This window comes from Diabrotica virgifera, chromosome 6 (genome assembly GCF_917563875.1).
Source record: "Diabrotica virgifera virgifera chromosome 6, PGI_DIABVI_V3a".
In the NCBI taxonomy this organism is placed as follows: Eukaryota; Metazoa; Arthropoda; class Insecta; order Coleoptera; family Chrysomelidae; genus Diabrotica; species Diabrotica virgifera.
In genome coordinates this window covers 249,918,156-249,934,622 of record NC_065448.1, presented here as the reverse complement: position 1 = coordinate 249,934,622, position 16,467 = coordinate 249,918,156, and the positions used below count along the sequence as shown (strand labels likewise).

At 31.6% G+C, this 16,467-nt stretch overlaps 1 protein-coding gene across 8 annotated transcripts in view; it reads left to right on the top strand.

Moving 5' to 3' along the window:
* Positions 1–16,467, top strand: part of LOC126886824 (protein transport protein Sec16B) — a 114,759-nt gene that overhangs the window by 85,250 nt on the left and 13,042 nt on the right. For all 8 annotated transcript variants that reach the window (XM_050653891.1, XM_050653892.1, XM_050653897.1 and 5 more), the window contains 3 exons: positions 1,450–1,668; positions 4,652–4,946; positions 7,579–7,781. In XM_050653891.1, coding sequence (XP_050509848.1) covers positions 1,450–1,668; positions 4,652–4,946; positions 7,579–7,781 — 717 coding nt within the window. The remainder of the gene's footprint in view (positions 1–1,449; positions 1,669–4,651; positions 4,947–7,578; positions 7,782–16,467) is intronic.

Here is a 16,467-nt window from a genome sequence, read left to right as displayed (position 1 = left end):
TCTCAGTTCCATTAAGAACCGGTGATCAATTAGTTGCAGAAGTAGAATTGATCAATAAAAATATACAACAAGCTGCTTATAACAACAGCACGAACGGTGTCGTAAGAATAAAAGAAAATAATTACCCGAAAGACATCAGAGAAATGATAACAGAAAAGGAAACGTGAGACGCAAGTGGCGACAGTCTAGAGCACCAGTTGATAAAACTAGATTAAATAATGCTACAGAGAAATACAAGGAATTAAAAACGATTCGGTTAGCATTTCTCTAAGTGAACTATCAAATGATAGTACTACTGATTACTCACTGTGGAAGGCTACCAAGCGATTAAAAAGGTCAATCTTACAGAATCCACCCATTAGAAATCCTAATGGTAGCTGGACTATATACAAAAGGCCAACAGGTTTGCTGATCACCTAGAAAATACTCTGCAACTAAGTAAAGAACACGAAATAATAAACTAGGAGCTCCCTGATCAAGATAAAACGGAGATTTGCCGTTTAACTCCAAAAAAGTGTATATGGAAATAAAGAAAAATATAAACCCAAAGAAAGCTCCTGGATTTGACCTCATCACTGGAGAAGTGTTTAGGCAACTTCCTAGGAAAGCTATAATAAATCTAACACATCTTATAAATGTTTCCTTTAGACTGAAGTACCTATCAAAGATATGGATGGTGGCAGAAATCATAATGACACCAAAACCAGTAAAGCGTCCATAAAGAGCACAAATCTTTTTCATTTTCTGCTCAACCCATATCTGAAAATGGTCCAGATGCCATTCAACAGTCAATGGTAAGCCTGGTCAGGCTGGCCAACAGTCAATTGGACTTTGAATTTGCTCGTGAATTTCTCACCTGTTTTCATTTTTTGTTTGGGCATTTGTAACAGTTGTTACAATTGTTGAAGCATTGCCTTTGATAATGTCTACCACAGTTGCAGCCAAAACGTCAGGAGTTAATAATGAATTTTAGAACAGTCTATAAACCCCGAGTATAATGTACAATTACTGCTATAGTACCTATGAAGATATTAATATAAACCCTAATCTTAAGCTTATTACTCAAAGTCATTTATATTTGAATGGTGCAATTAAATTTTCGGCCCAAGTAGAAATTAATAAATTTTAATTTATTGTACTTTTAATTATTATAGCTGCTATTCAGTATGTTCATCTCTCGAAATTTGTAATAGGATTACTTTGTAATAAGATTAAGATACGGTTTTCTAAAATAACTTAAAAGGTACAATACTTTATTTTTTGGTAGCAACAGGTATTACTGAATTTTGTTAATTGCTTTTTAGATATGTAGGGGAAAGTAATATGTTTATATGTAAATTAATATCATAGTACACTATACTAAAAAATTGCTATGATACGGTCATTATTCTACCAACCGATTGCACGGTTGTATAGTATAGTAAATTGTCGCTCTGTACTGTTTCTCAGGAACCGCTACAACCTCAGATATCGTTGCCGAACCAACTGAATGCGTACGAAGATGAAAAACCCGAAAAACAAGAAGAAAGGAAACCAGTAGCTAAACCCAAACCAGCACCTGCGGAACCAGAAAAAACGCAAAGTACTGGATGGTTCGGAGGTATATTTAGTAAATTGGCGTTGAAGCCTAAAAATCAGATGAAGTTGCCGGATGATAAGAATCCAAAGGTAAATAATAATAATATTTAAATTTTGTTTTTTTTTAACTTCATTAACCTATGATAAAAACTGGCAGAGCACACCACTGGCTGTTCTGAGGAGTCCAAGAGAACGAAATGTGCATAAACAGATGGTGGTGGTCTCTGAAACGAAATTAAATCTTTCTGTCTTTCATTACCTTCGTTTACTCACAAATTGAGTACTAGGAATCAAATTCGTTGGATTTTTACCTAGATAAATAATTGACGTGTCGTGGAATGCATATTGTAGATTCCCCATGTCTAGTCTATCCCTTTATCGTCCGTCTATTTTGTAAATAAACGTAAATTGTATAAGGCTTTATTTAGGTTGTAACCAGAATTTGATTTTCAGCATAAGAAATTTTTATACTAAATTTACAATCAAGATGCAGTAGAAATAAACAAAGCAAGACACGTTAAATGCTACTAGGTGCACTCCCGATTCATAATTTACAATATACAGTAGAACCCCGCAAATCCGAACTAATTGGGGGGACAGCCTGTTCGGATTCCGAAAAGTTCGGATTATCCGAAAGTTAGCCTAACTAATAATTCAAAGCTTTCGTTTTCGTTGATGTTGAGTCACAAAACGTTCTCGCAAGAGTGTGGACTGTGGACAATATTTTTGGACTAAGTTGACTGCAAGGAAACCGAAGTAAGTTTATATTTAACATATATAAACACTACGTTTACGTAGTTTACGCACTTACGTTTACGAACATGTAAACCGAATGGAACGTAGATAGATTAGCGAACATCTGTAAGAACAACAAGCCGTATAGCAGAAGACCCGTTGGAAGGCCGCCGAAAAGGTGGAAAGACAATGTACAGTCAAGAACAACTGAAACAGAATAAGAGGCAGACAAACAGAAGTAATCTTAGTCGCACAAAGAAGAAGCAGCATAAGAAGTTTAAGTATAAAGTACGTATTTATTCTTAAGAAATATTAAATGTCGACGTCCTATTAATCCTACATTGTTCAATTTTCTGCTTTTGCTCTGTATAATAAACATGTTTTTAAGTTTTTGTCGTGAATTTTTTATTTTTTTTTTCACTTTCTGTCTGTTTGGATTTGCCGTACGTTTGGATTAGCGGGGTTCGGATTTGCGGGGTTCTACTGTATAAACTTTGGAACTCATGATTTGGGATTTACAATCTATATACATTGTAAATTATGATTCGGGAGTGCTCCTAGTAGCATTTAACATGTCTTGGTTTGTTTATTTCTACTGCATCTTGATTGTAACTTTAGTATAGTTCTCTGGTTTTTTGGATTTTTTTGTGTTTTTAATCTCTTTATATTTCTAATAAAATACACTAAGCATAAAAATTAACGCACCACCTTAAAAATGGGACATTTTTGATGTCTCGTATTTACTAAACTTGTTGTCCGGTTTGAGTGATTTTTTTAGTAAATTATAGCTTTATTCTTCAAGAATATCGGTGTACTAATATTATTGCTAAACAGGTAAGTGTCATTGTATACCGGGTGTAATAATGACATTGTGTTTTTTCCTCAAAGTTTGAAACACCCTGTGGAATACTCTAGCGTATATAAAATATTGAAATTAAAACTTAACTGTAGCCTTAGGCTTTCTTAACATTTTGCTTTTTGATTCAATCGCTTATGTTAGATAGTAAAAAGGTTAGGTACTTTAACAACTAGCAATGTTATTCACCGATACGGGGTGTTTCTAAATAATTGCGACAAACTTTAAGGGGCAATTCGGTATGAAAAGTTTGCTTTATAAACATATGTCCGCAAATGCTTTGTTTCCAAGATACGGGATGTTGAATTTTTTCTTACAAACTGACGATTTATTTATTGCTCTAAAACTGGTTGAGATATGCAAATTAAATTTGGTAGGTTTTAAGAGGTAGTTATTGTGCATTTTTTGACATACAAATAAAAATTTTATATTCACCATTGGCGTGCATACGGGTATAAATATTTTAGATACATCCCGTACGCACGCCAATGGTGAATATAAAATTCTTTATTGTATGTCAAAAAATGCGCAATAACTACCTCTTAAAACCTACCAAATTTCATTTGCATATCTCAACCGGTTTTAGAGCAAGAAATAAATCGTCAATTTGTAAGAAAAAATTCAACATCCCGTATCTCAGAAACGAAGCATTTGTGGACGTATATTTAAAGCAAATGGTCCTTATTTTTTCATACGGAATTACCCCTTAAAGTTTGTCGCACTTATTTAGAAACACCCTGTATTGATGAATACCATGGCTAGTTGTTAAAGTACCTAATTTTTTTTATTATCCTACATAAGCGAATGAATCAATAACCAAATTGTTAAGAAAGCCAAAGGCTACAGTTGAGATTTAATTTCAATATTTTATATCCACTAGAATATTCCACAGGGTGTTCCAAACTTTGAGGAAAAAACACAATATCATTGTTATACCCGGTATACGATAACACTTACCTGGTTGATGAGAATACATCTCTTTCACTTCAGTAGAGTGACAATAACGTAGATAACAGTTTTACGAATTTATTTAAGAACTGACTACTGTACAATTTTACAAAAATGCGTGACAAAAAGAACGTGTTTATTCTTCACAGTCTCGAGGCCAAGTCATTATACATAAAAATATGAATATATGAAAACCGGCTGGTTCGGCACTAGATTTTGGATCTATATGTTGTGACAAAAACAGTCCAGGCCCGTCGCAGCGGGATTTAAATAAATATTAAATAAAATATAACAAATTAATTTAAATCGTAAACACTTACCTGTTTAGCAAGAATATTATTACATCGATATTCTTGAAGAATAAAGCAATAATATACCAAAAAAATCACTAAAATTGGACAACAGGTTTAGGAAATACGCGACATTAAACAGGTCCCATTTTTAAGGTGGTGCGTTAATTTATAAAGGATAATTGATTTACTAGAAATTAAAGTTTTATTGTAATGTTCCGTATATTTAATATTAATTTTATAGATCGTTTGGGATCAAGACAAAAAACGTTGGATTAACGTAGATGAAGATCCAAATGATCCGGCGAATGAATTTAAACCTCCGCCGAAGTTATCAGAATTGATGCCTAAATTACCTCCAGCTCAACAAGCTCATTCTACTCCCACGTCTGCCAATACCTCGCTGCCTAGTTTTGATCCCAATAGAACGCTTGTTGAACAAAATGGAGGAGTACCTAATACGAATTCTGGAATAGAAGATGCTGGCCCACAAAGACCATCACAGCAGGGGAATATGTTTAAACTGCAGAAGGGTAGAAGTAAGTACACACATAAAATTACATCCATTATTTCATTCATAGGAGATTCTGACCAATAGAAAGCTACAGAAATCTAAATTAAATCGATTATTTTTTGATGATTTTAACTTCCAATCGTATAGTAAGATATTTGATCACGTGTTTAATTCTGTCCAATCAGATTAAAATTATACTGAGAATTATCTACTGTAGAAAATTCCCGATAGAATTTTTTTAAGTAGATTGTTTCTGTTTAATGGCAACCAGTTTCCTAGTTTTGACAACTGTCACATTTAAGAAAATATCCATAATATACGTATTAAAAAATAATCTTACGAATATCACACGACAGTAAGAATAAATAAGAAAATTCTTCATTTTTACTCAAATTTGTTGTCATTGGGCAATAGCCGCTCGAGCCCTGCGGGCTCTCGTGTCTATTGCCCGACAACAAATTTTCGAAAAACTGTCGCATTATTTTCAATTTATTCTCACTCTCTTGTGATATTATACCCGATAATTTTTGATAATTTCCCGTCGTCAAGTATATTACGTCAGATGCCCTTCGTTGCTACGAAAAAATACATTCAGTGACATTAATGACAATTAATGTTTTAAAAATTATAAAAGTGATGACTTTCAAACGTCAAATTAATATTTATAACAACTGTGTACTAATTTGTACTTACATAAATAAATTACAATAAAATTTTGGTGTTCAACAGTTTTATTCATGAAATAATCGCAACAAATTGCACTCGATCTCTAAAATTAATATAGAATTTTAGAGCTCTTGTGCAATTACTACTGATAATTCTTTAGAAACTTATACCATGAACTTATACTAGACACAGTGGGGAAGACACTTCAATGGTGCCTTCATATCGATTTGTTAAGTAAGAAACTAGCCTCAGCTTGCTATGCAATAAGATCTATTTCGAAGGAAATCAATTTAGCATCTTCCAAAGTAACATATTGTTCTTTGTTCGAGTCTCATCTTCGATATGGTCTTTCTTTTTTGGGGTTTCTGGTACAGCTGCCCAATCCGATGTTATTTTTAAATTACAAAAAGCGCAATAAGATATCTGTTTGTCCTCAGAAGAACAACACGTTGCAGAAGCTACTTCAAAGATCACGCGATTTTAACACTTCCTTCTTTATATATTTTAGAAACTGTTTACTTAATTCGTAAATACCTATATATCTTTCCAGCAAGACCTACTCATGACTACTCCACCAGGAATTCATCCTTCGATGTCTATTTACCGATACCGTCCACTGAGTTAGTAAAGAAATCTATATTATATTCTAAAAAAAACTATACAACCATCTCCTTTTACAACTTAAATCTGCAACATATTTCCCCAAGTTCCGTAAAATGACAAAAGCTTATCTACATATTATATGTGAAAGACCATATCAGTAGAAGAGTTTCTTAATGAATAACTAAGAAATTACAGTACCTTCATGTACAAGTAACTAAAGTATTTTTTATCTACCGGGTGGTGAATCGTAAATCGGGCCATAGGAAACTCAATGTAAAATTCTAAACTGTTGAATTCCTGCTTCCCTAATTATTTTACATCAAAAGTCATGAGAGAATATTTGTAGAAAATTGAAATCTGTATTAAAATCAAAAGGTAAAATTGTTCTACGATTCCAAAATTTTGAAAAATATGATACATTTGTCACAGTAATAAAAGTTAGGCCACACGTTACTATTTAACTGACAGTGCTCACACCATTGACCGAATAAACAATCTTTATTATAGTCGGTTCGCTAAAATCATCCAAAATTGGCAAAATTACTAACTATTTAGTAATTATTAACTATTTAGTAATTATTTTTTTGTCAATTTTACTAAATTCGCAAAATTACTTACTAAAATCACTAGCCAGTTGTGTCTGAGTTTAGCGAACCGACTATATTAATACTTTCTCCGCAACTGAGGGCATCTTATCAACTGTGAGGTTTTTAAACAATAAATGATAAAATAAAAATATTGACAGTTCAAAAATGTGAAAATTAATAACTTCATTGTGACACATTATTGCACTGTGTGTGGCCTAATTTTGGGCTGAAAACTGAAAAATGTATTACATTTTTACAAAATTTTGGAATATGTTTAATTCGTAGAACAATTTTAACAGTTGTTTTCAATACAGGTTTCAATCATCTACAAATAGTTTTTAATGTCTTTTGATGTAAAATAATTAGGGAAGCAGGAATTCAACAGTTTAGAGTTTTACATTGAGTTTCCTATGGCCCGTTTTCCAATTCACCACCCGGTATATTTGGGTATCATATGCAGCAGCTTAAACTTATTAGTTCCTAAGGTTGTATTATGCAACTTGCAATTTAATTAAATTTTACAATAGGTTGTTTTTGTTTTATTGCATTATCTATTATTTTATAATATTGACGATTTATGTAATTTCAGTTAATTGTAGTTGTTTTTGTTTTTTCTCTGACTCTTTGTAAGCTTTTCAGTGACAATACAGCATATTTCTATTCTATTCAAACTGTTTTATCCTAGTTTATTCTTGTCAGCATATGTTAAAACCTGTAATGATTTGTTTATAAACACATATTGAGATACAATTATAAGCTAGTATAACCTGTCTAATAACTGATTTTAACATCTTATTGTAGACCTGAAAAATTCCTACATAGACGTTTTCAACCAAGGTAATAAACAACAAGCTAATTCAGGGCCTGCTTCTCTTCCCGCACCCAATCAATTGCCTTCAGCTGCTCCACAGATGAACTTCTTCGTTCCTCAGCCTATTGCAGATCCTAACGCGCCTATAGATTTTCTTACACCGGGTGGTGTGCCTCATATAGGAGATCCTCAGGTAATCTAAATTTCATGTCTCTGAAATGCTTTTAAGAACTAAAAAAAATTGAATATAATTTTAAAGAAATATTAACAATTTATTATACTCTTATATTTTATATATTATTGTTAGATGTTAGATTTACTTATAACGAAATTTTCTACAGAGCTTGGTCATTATTTTAGAAGTAACGTACCTATAACTTAAAAAATAAGATTCACTTCTCTAAAATGCATGTCAAATATTAAACAAATGAAAGCATATAAATATTAAATATTTAAATGACAAACTTTAAACGTTACTAAAAATTGAAAAGCCTTTGAACTTCAAATGTGGACCTCCCTGTTAGATTTTGTATACTACTAATAAGCCTGGAGAATCTAAATCTTAGAAAATGAGTACTAAAGTGTTATGTATTTTGTGTTCTTTTGTATGGTGTGGAGACATGGACTCTTAATAAACAATGTCTAAATAGATTGGAAGTATTTGAAATGTGGACATATCGAAGAATGCTGAGAATCTCCTGGACAGACAGAATAACCAATGAAGAAGTACTAAGAATAATAGAGAACAGCAGGGAGATACTGAATTCCATCAAAATAAGAAAACTACAATATTTGGGTCATATAACACGTGGTGACAGATATGAACTCCTAAAATGCAGAGAAAGATGTGTGTGTTCCAATGGAACAGTCAAAACAGTGTGTGTCCCAAAACAGACCCACATGTCAAACCGGTCACACTTAGTAATGGAGTGGTACCTATCTGACCCCCAAGCTATACCATCACCCCTCCTCATCGAAGGACATAGCGAATGGGGAGGCATTGTACTTAACATTACTTTGAATGCCCTGGGTAATGGGACATCCTCTATATTACTTCATGTGGTTAAGCCATCTGATTATAGGGGTAGCTAGAATTTGTAGATACGGCCATGTATGACTTTTAGAAAACTTTTCAATAAATGGCTTAACAAACTGATAAAAACGATAAAATTTAAAATTTGATTACCACCTTATTGCTATTTTGTTTACAATACTCACGCAACTATTTACACTAAATGTTTTAACAGACTGCAAACAAAACAACTGTAATCTCAATATTATGAGTTATTAGAAAACAAAGCTATTATATATGATTATACAGGGTGTCCCGAAAAGATTAGTCATAAATTATACCATAGATTCTGGGGTCAAAAATATGTTGATTGAACCTAACTTACCTTAGTACAAATGTGCACATAAAAAAAGTTATAGCCCTTTAAAGTGAAAAAATGAAAATCAATGTTTTCCAATATTTCGAAAACTATTAGAGATTTTTTATTGGAAATAGGCATGTGGCATTCTTATGGCAGGAGTATCTTAATAAAAAATTATAGTGAAATTTGTGCACCCCATAAAAATTTTATGGCGTTTTGTTCCCTTAAACCCCTCCCAAACTTTTGTGTATGTTTCAATTAAATTATTATTGTGGTACCAATAGTTAGACACAATATTTTTAAAACTTTTTTGCCTCTTAGTCTTTTTTCGATAAACCAGTTTTTATCGAGATGCGGCTTCTTTTTTAATATGTTTACATAAAAATTGTATGGGGGTTTCGTTTCTTTAAACCCATCAAATGTTTGTGTACGTTCCCATTAAACTTTTATTGCGGTACCATTAGTTAAAACACAGTGTTTTTAAAAGTTTTTTGCCTCTTAATATATTTTCATATTATAATTTTTTTTTTTTTATTTAGCTAATGCCTCGACAACTAATGGCCATTGGCATGGTAGGTACGGTAAATTTTTACAGTTAGGTACCTAGTGTCGTGTGTAGTGTGTGTGTTGAGTAAGTGTCTTGTTACTTTGCAAAGTCGACGTCATTGTCTTTGCAAAGAGACTCTAATTGTATCCGAACGTCTGCGGTCGCTCCAAATTATAGATTTTTCATATTATTACCAGGTCTCTATAATCGTACTTAACCATATTATACAAATAGGTGGTGGATTTGACAAATATTCAAAATATCTCGATAGAAACTGGCTTTTCGAGAAAGTAATAAGAGGCAAAAAAGTTTTAAAAACACTTTGTTTAACTAATAATACTTTAACAATAATTTAATACGACCATACACAAAAGTTTAGGGGGGTTTAATGGAACAAAACCCCCATAAATATTTTATGGGGTGCACAAATTTCACTTTAATTTTTTGTTAAGAGGTTCCTGCCATAATAATGCCACACGTCTATTTTCAATAAAAAAATCTCTAATAGTTTTCGAAACATTGAAAAAAATTGGTTTTCATTTTGTAACTTCAAAGGGCTATAACTTTTTTTGTGTGCATATTTGTACTGAGGTAAATTAGGTTCAATCAACATTTTTTTGACCCCAGAATCTGTGGTATAATTTATGACCAATCTTTTCGGGACACCCTGTATAATCATAGTATGTAATTCAATTAGCAGTTACCAGGTAAAATCGTAGTAAACGATTATATATAATTAAAAATAATCGCATTAATTATCCTAATTTATTCATTTTGTCTGTAATAAAATGTTTTAAGTCATATACATATTTAATATTTGCTTTAAGAAAAAACGTACTAGATTACACTTTAAAATTATTAAAGAATTCGCTGTAAAACGAAATCACATCTTATATTTCATTTTATTCAGAGATCGTCATAAACGCCATTACTAGTTTCACTCTCATTAGAGATCTTCAGAGGGTGTATACAGGGTGTCCCCGAAAATAGTGCGTTCCTTTAAGGTATGGATATAATACACAATTTAGAACAAAAAGTCTTATAACATTTTTTTCTAAAGTTAACCGTTTCCAAGAAAAAAATTACATTGTTCTTCATATAAGTGAATTTTTATTTTCATAAATTTGAATGACATGGCAACGTAGCCTAGAAGAAATTGCTGTGACTGGAAATTTAACCTAATAACCTGTAACAAAATGAAGAAAACTTCTGTTGGAGTGAAAGTAAAAAGAAAGATATACTCCAACAGAAGTAAGGAAAAAAGAAATAACTAATGGGACATAGATGTAGAGACTAGGTAACTAAATAGTTGTGGCTGAAAAGAAGATGTAGTGGGTGAGTGTAAAGAAAAGGGGGTAGTGACTTCTACGTTGAGAAGCCGCAATAGGAAAAATAAAAAAAAATACTACTAAAGTGCAGTAGTACTGAAGAAAGGGGAATGAGAAGGGATAGAAGTAGAAGTGGGAAGAGACAGAGGCAAACTGAATAGAGTTGGCTAGCTATAGATGCAAGAGAGTAACTTGACACTCAAGGATGGATACGGCTCGTTTGCATGCCTGTCGAAGAACAGTAGCTCTATATAGATAGTAATGATGACTAGAAGATGGAATAATAAAATAAGAATAATATACTGAAAATGAATGGAGATGAATAATGACTAAAAACGAACAAAATAAATAAAACTAACTAATCATGGGCGCCATGAAAATGATCTTCGATCATTCTCCCAGGTATCTTACACTGCTGTCAAATATTAAATATATTAAACCTGTAATAATGAACATAAAGGAGTAATAAAAATAAATGATATACAAAATAAATAAACATTTATTAAAATGAACTACCAGATTTTTAACAATCTCTGAGTTAAACAAGTTCATATTATGTGACTCTAACATGACAAAAGTTTGCAAAAGTTATGTTCAACCTAAGATAACAACAATGTTACCTGTTACAAAATTACAGGTATAAATACCTTTCACTAACATATAGGGTACAAAATTACATAAGTCTTCTACCAAATGGTTATAGTACGCCTGCTACGTACAACTAAAGGAAAACCGATGAATATTAAAAGTAATATAAATAAATATATGTAAATAGGCATGAGCCTAACTAAGGGAAAATACTAAATGAATTAATAAAGTTAAATATACAATTGACTAAAGTAGAAATGAAGTTGAGATAAATACCGACGATGACCTAAATTAACCGAACAAATGGAATAAAGCGAATAACAGTAAAATATTTGGGAAACAAGCTAGTAATATTAAAAAATAAATTTACCCGAATTACATAAACCAATATCAAAGCAATAATAAAGTATTAAAAACCTAATTTTCTCTAGGCTTATTCCTGTGCACAAGAAGTTACCGTAAATACAAAGTTTGGGAACCAAATAATCTAATATACAAATATGTCAAAAAAAAACCAGAGGTAACCTAAATCTGGAAAAAAAACATAGTGTATTTAACAGATAGTCTGAAATATAAAAAAAACCAATAGTTACTAAAACACCTCACTAAATGTTCCCAAACGAGGTTGCGGTTACATCCTAGAAAATGATGCACCAGGATGGTGCGCCCCCATGACTCCTGTAGGCCCAGGTGCCAAGACGAAAATTGAGCTGGAACGCTCCCATAGCTTGTTCCCAAAAAGACGTATTCCCATGATGACTTGACTGTGGCTGTAGTGGTTTCTCTAGGTGGTCAAATAAGGTCTATGACTTCATGGTAGGGTTTCTCCCAAATGGCTAAAAAACATTCCCAGTTTTATTTCTCATTTTAAACATGAGCAAAAAGTAAAGGGAAGAAGAAATAATTGAGGAACTTTTTAGAAGCAACAGTATAGAAAAACCGACCATTAAAACTGGAACAAAAACCAATCTCAGGTAACCTTGAACTGTTTTGAGTGTGAATACATGGACAAATGACATTGAAATGATTTATTTGAGGAAATATCTGTAAAAATATATTGAATTTATAAAATATTGGATGTTGAATAATTTAAAACCTACAGAGAAATGGTAATTATTTTCAATATTAATTTGAGGACTTCAAAAATGTTTGGTTATGTAAAACCAAAAACCACATTAATATAAAAGATCGATATAAAGATAATATAAAGATCGAAATAATCTACATCCTTCCCTTAATAGATTGACTAAGAAAGTTTAAAAATGAACCAAGTATATCTAATGTTCCATAACAAAAACCAAGGCTATACATAAAAAAATTATTATGAAAAAGTAGATCTCACCGAATGATTCCTATTTAGACTCCAACAGGAGTTGTCACCCACATGTCTCTTCACTCCAGACAATCCTTGGTGGTAACTTTTTACTTTACTTTAAATTGCTTGATGTTATAAAATAAGTTGGATGAAATCATCCGCCATTCTATATGGTACCTCTATTCGACACAACAGCCAACAGTCAAGTAAAGAACGAGAGGCGCTTCTCCGCCAAGGTAAACGTCAAACTCTCTCAGAAAACGAAATCATTCTCGATAGGTGGAGTACGTTCCATCACCGAGGTATGACGTCACCCCAGTAGTCCTATACGAGAAATTAGAGAATTTAAATGGAGACCGAGGAAAAATAATTATAATAATAATTAAAGAGCTAATTTCGTAACGTGACCGTTACAAACCCCTTGTTTATTTACTTTGAGGTGTGATTTTTGGGGTTGTTGACATCGTAGGTACGTACCTGCAAAATAATGGATATGGGTTTGGTTGATATTTACATTATTTTACCTACCAGATGCAATTGACCTACAAACCTACTTTTTTAATCTTTAGATTTTGAGTTGCGCTTTGTTGCCTGAAATATCAAAATGTATTTTCGTTTGTTGGTCAAACGGTTCAATTTAGAAAAAAATGTTATAAGACTTTTTGCTCTACATTGTGCCTTCTACCTATACCTTTAAGGAACGCACTATTTTCGGAGACACCCTGTATATGACTATCTCTGAACAAACTGAAACAAATCAAGCCTCCAAATACCGAATCACAACAAAATAACTGGATGTGGATGCCTTCGTGGTTTCTATTACTTGCAAACCAAGCGAATGCTGAATAAAAGAAGACACGGGGAGGTCAAAATTTGCACCTCACTTCCTACTTATTCATAGTGGCAAAATTCCAACAAAAACTTGGTCCCAATACTCAGTCAGGAGCAACACTAATACAAAACGTCTATTGACTAATACAAAACGTCTTGAAATTAATTCTTTTGTATTGGTTTTACTCCTAACTGAGTATCAGGACCAATTCCTGAGGCAGGGAGTGAGAGCTTTAGATCCCCCTAGTCTTCTTTTATTCAGCATTCGCTTGGTTTGCAAGTAATAGAAACCGCAAAGGTGTAATCAGAAACTTGGCCTCATTAGAGGTTTTATTTCTCTGGAGAAAAACCTTCGAACTGTTTAAAATTATTGTTTACTTTAATAATGGTACATTTTGTACCTGTCTTAAAAAGTTGAATTATTGATTAAAGTCTCATTTTTATTGTATACTTCTGAAACAATACAAGCTAAATTGATAGATGTGCTTCGCTTGGACTGAAAAACAATTATTCTGCCTCTCTCCATTGCATGACTTTTATTTTACAAAAAAATAATGTTTTATATATTTTCTGTAAAAGAAATTAACTGCAAACATTAATTTTTTGTTACTGACTTCTTCAAAATAGTTAAAAGCGTCTAAAGTAAGAAATAAGTTTATTTACATCTAGACAAAACCTTTTTATAATTATTTATGATATGTTTGTAATTATGAAAAGATTTATTTATATACGGTGGGTTTTATGTATGGTTGGTACAGTATAAATAACGTTGCACGTCATTCTCTACGTCAGAAATCTAAGTTGACATTGTTGCCAAATTACAAAAAAAATCCTGAATTCATTTTAAATCGAATATATCATATTGCAGAATAATATAATAGACCAGGGCGCATCTGTAAAAATATTAGTACATTTGGACGTTGAGAGGTGACTCAAATTTTTTTGTCAGAAACTGCTTGAAAATAACTCAAATAATAATATTTGAGTTATCCTCCCTCTCAAAAAGGTCCGGAACATTGTTTAAATAATTAAAATGTCAAAAAATGAAGGAAGAATTCGATTTTTGTCTTGGTTTTTTGATTATAACTTTAAAAGTATTCATTTTCGAGAAAAGTTGTACTGACATAAAAGTTGCATAATTAAATTTCCTACAATATAGAATTGGTTAAAAATTTAAAAAATAGTCACCCTTGTTGCAAAATATCAATAATATCGAAAAAAACATACAAAAACAAGTATTCGCATTTTACGTTTTTCAACCATTTACGCTACACTTAGGACCTTCATATTTTGCCCAGAAAAACTCTATGATACAGTAAAACAACACTGTAAATTTCATTAATATCGGTTCAATAGATTTTGCAAAATAAATTTTGCAATCCAGCTGTCGCAAAAAAAATTCATTTTTTCAAAATGTTACAGGACTTAAAATAAAGCAGATACCAAATTGAAATTTTTTTTGCCTATAGAAGTGTACTGTAACTTTCATTTGCAATTTACAAAATTAAAATCGATTATCTCTCACGGCGTCAGGAATTTTTTTAAATAAACATTAATTATTGGTGCTACGCGCAGGACAGCGGATAGGTTGCTCTGATTGGGCATTCCAATGACCTTTGATAATGATTGATACATTTTAATTTTTATTACATTTCCATATAAATAAATAAATTTGTTTATTGCAAAATAAAAACACATACTCTATCTTTTGAAATAACACTCTTTTTAGCAAAAACTTTCTTTGTTAATATATTTTAACTTAGAGAATAGAAGTTTATTATTTTTAAACATATGCAATTGTTTAAACAATATTTCACAAACAATAATAAAATTAGTTTGATTTTTGTGGAATTAAAATATTAAAATACAACAAAATATAGAGTAACAAAATAATATATTAGATAAAGATTAGAAGAAATTTTGGTGGAAATCAGCTTGTGTGAATCGAACACCGCTGTCCTGCGCGTAGCACCAAAAATTAATGTTTATTTAAAAAATTTCCTGACGCCGTGGTAATTAATCGATTTTAATTTTGAAAATTGCAAATGATAGGTACAGTACACTTCTATAAGCAAAAAAAATTCAACTTACTATCTGCTTTATTTTCAGTCCTGCAACATTTTAAAAAAATGAATTTTTTTTGCGAAAGCTGGATTGCAAAATTTATTTTGCAAAATCTATTAAACCGATCTTAATGAAATTTACAGTGTTGTTTTACTATATCATAAAGTTTTTCTGGGTAAAATATGAAGGTCCTAAGTGTAACGTAAATGGTTGAAAAACGTAAAATGCGAATACTTGTTTTTGTATGGTTTTTTTTTCGCAATTATTGCTATTTTGCCACAAGGGTGACTATTTTTTAAATTTCGAGCCAATTCTGTATTGTAGGAATTTTAATTGTGCAACTTTTATGTCAGTACAATTTTTCTCAGAAATCAATAGTTTTAAATTTATAATCAAAAAACCAATAAAAAAATCGAAATTTTTCTTCATATTTTGATGTTTTGATTATTTAAACAATGTTCCGGACCATTTTGAGTGGGAGGATAACTCAAATATTATTATTTGAGTTATTTTCAAGCAATTTCTGTAAAAAAATTTGAGTCACCTCTCAACGTCCATCTCAAAACAGATCCGCCCTGGGCTATAATTATTGCAGAAGTGGATACAACATAACACATTAATATTCAGTGTAAATAAATAAAAACAATAAACTATAAAATAATATATAAAATGTCCAATATGGTAAATTATAATAAAAACAAATCTGAAGTGTCAACACAACTGTCAAATAAGTGTTACTAACATATGCCAAAATGTCACCTTCGTTCGATCGCAGTTAAAGTGTGATCCGAACAAGTGTGCTTCATAAAAACGCTGTATAATTCACTTATACA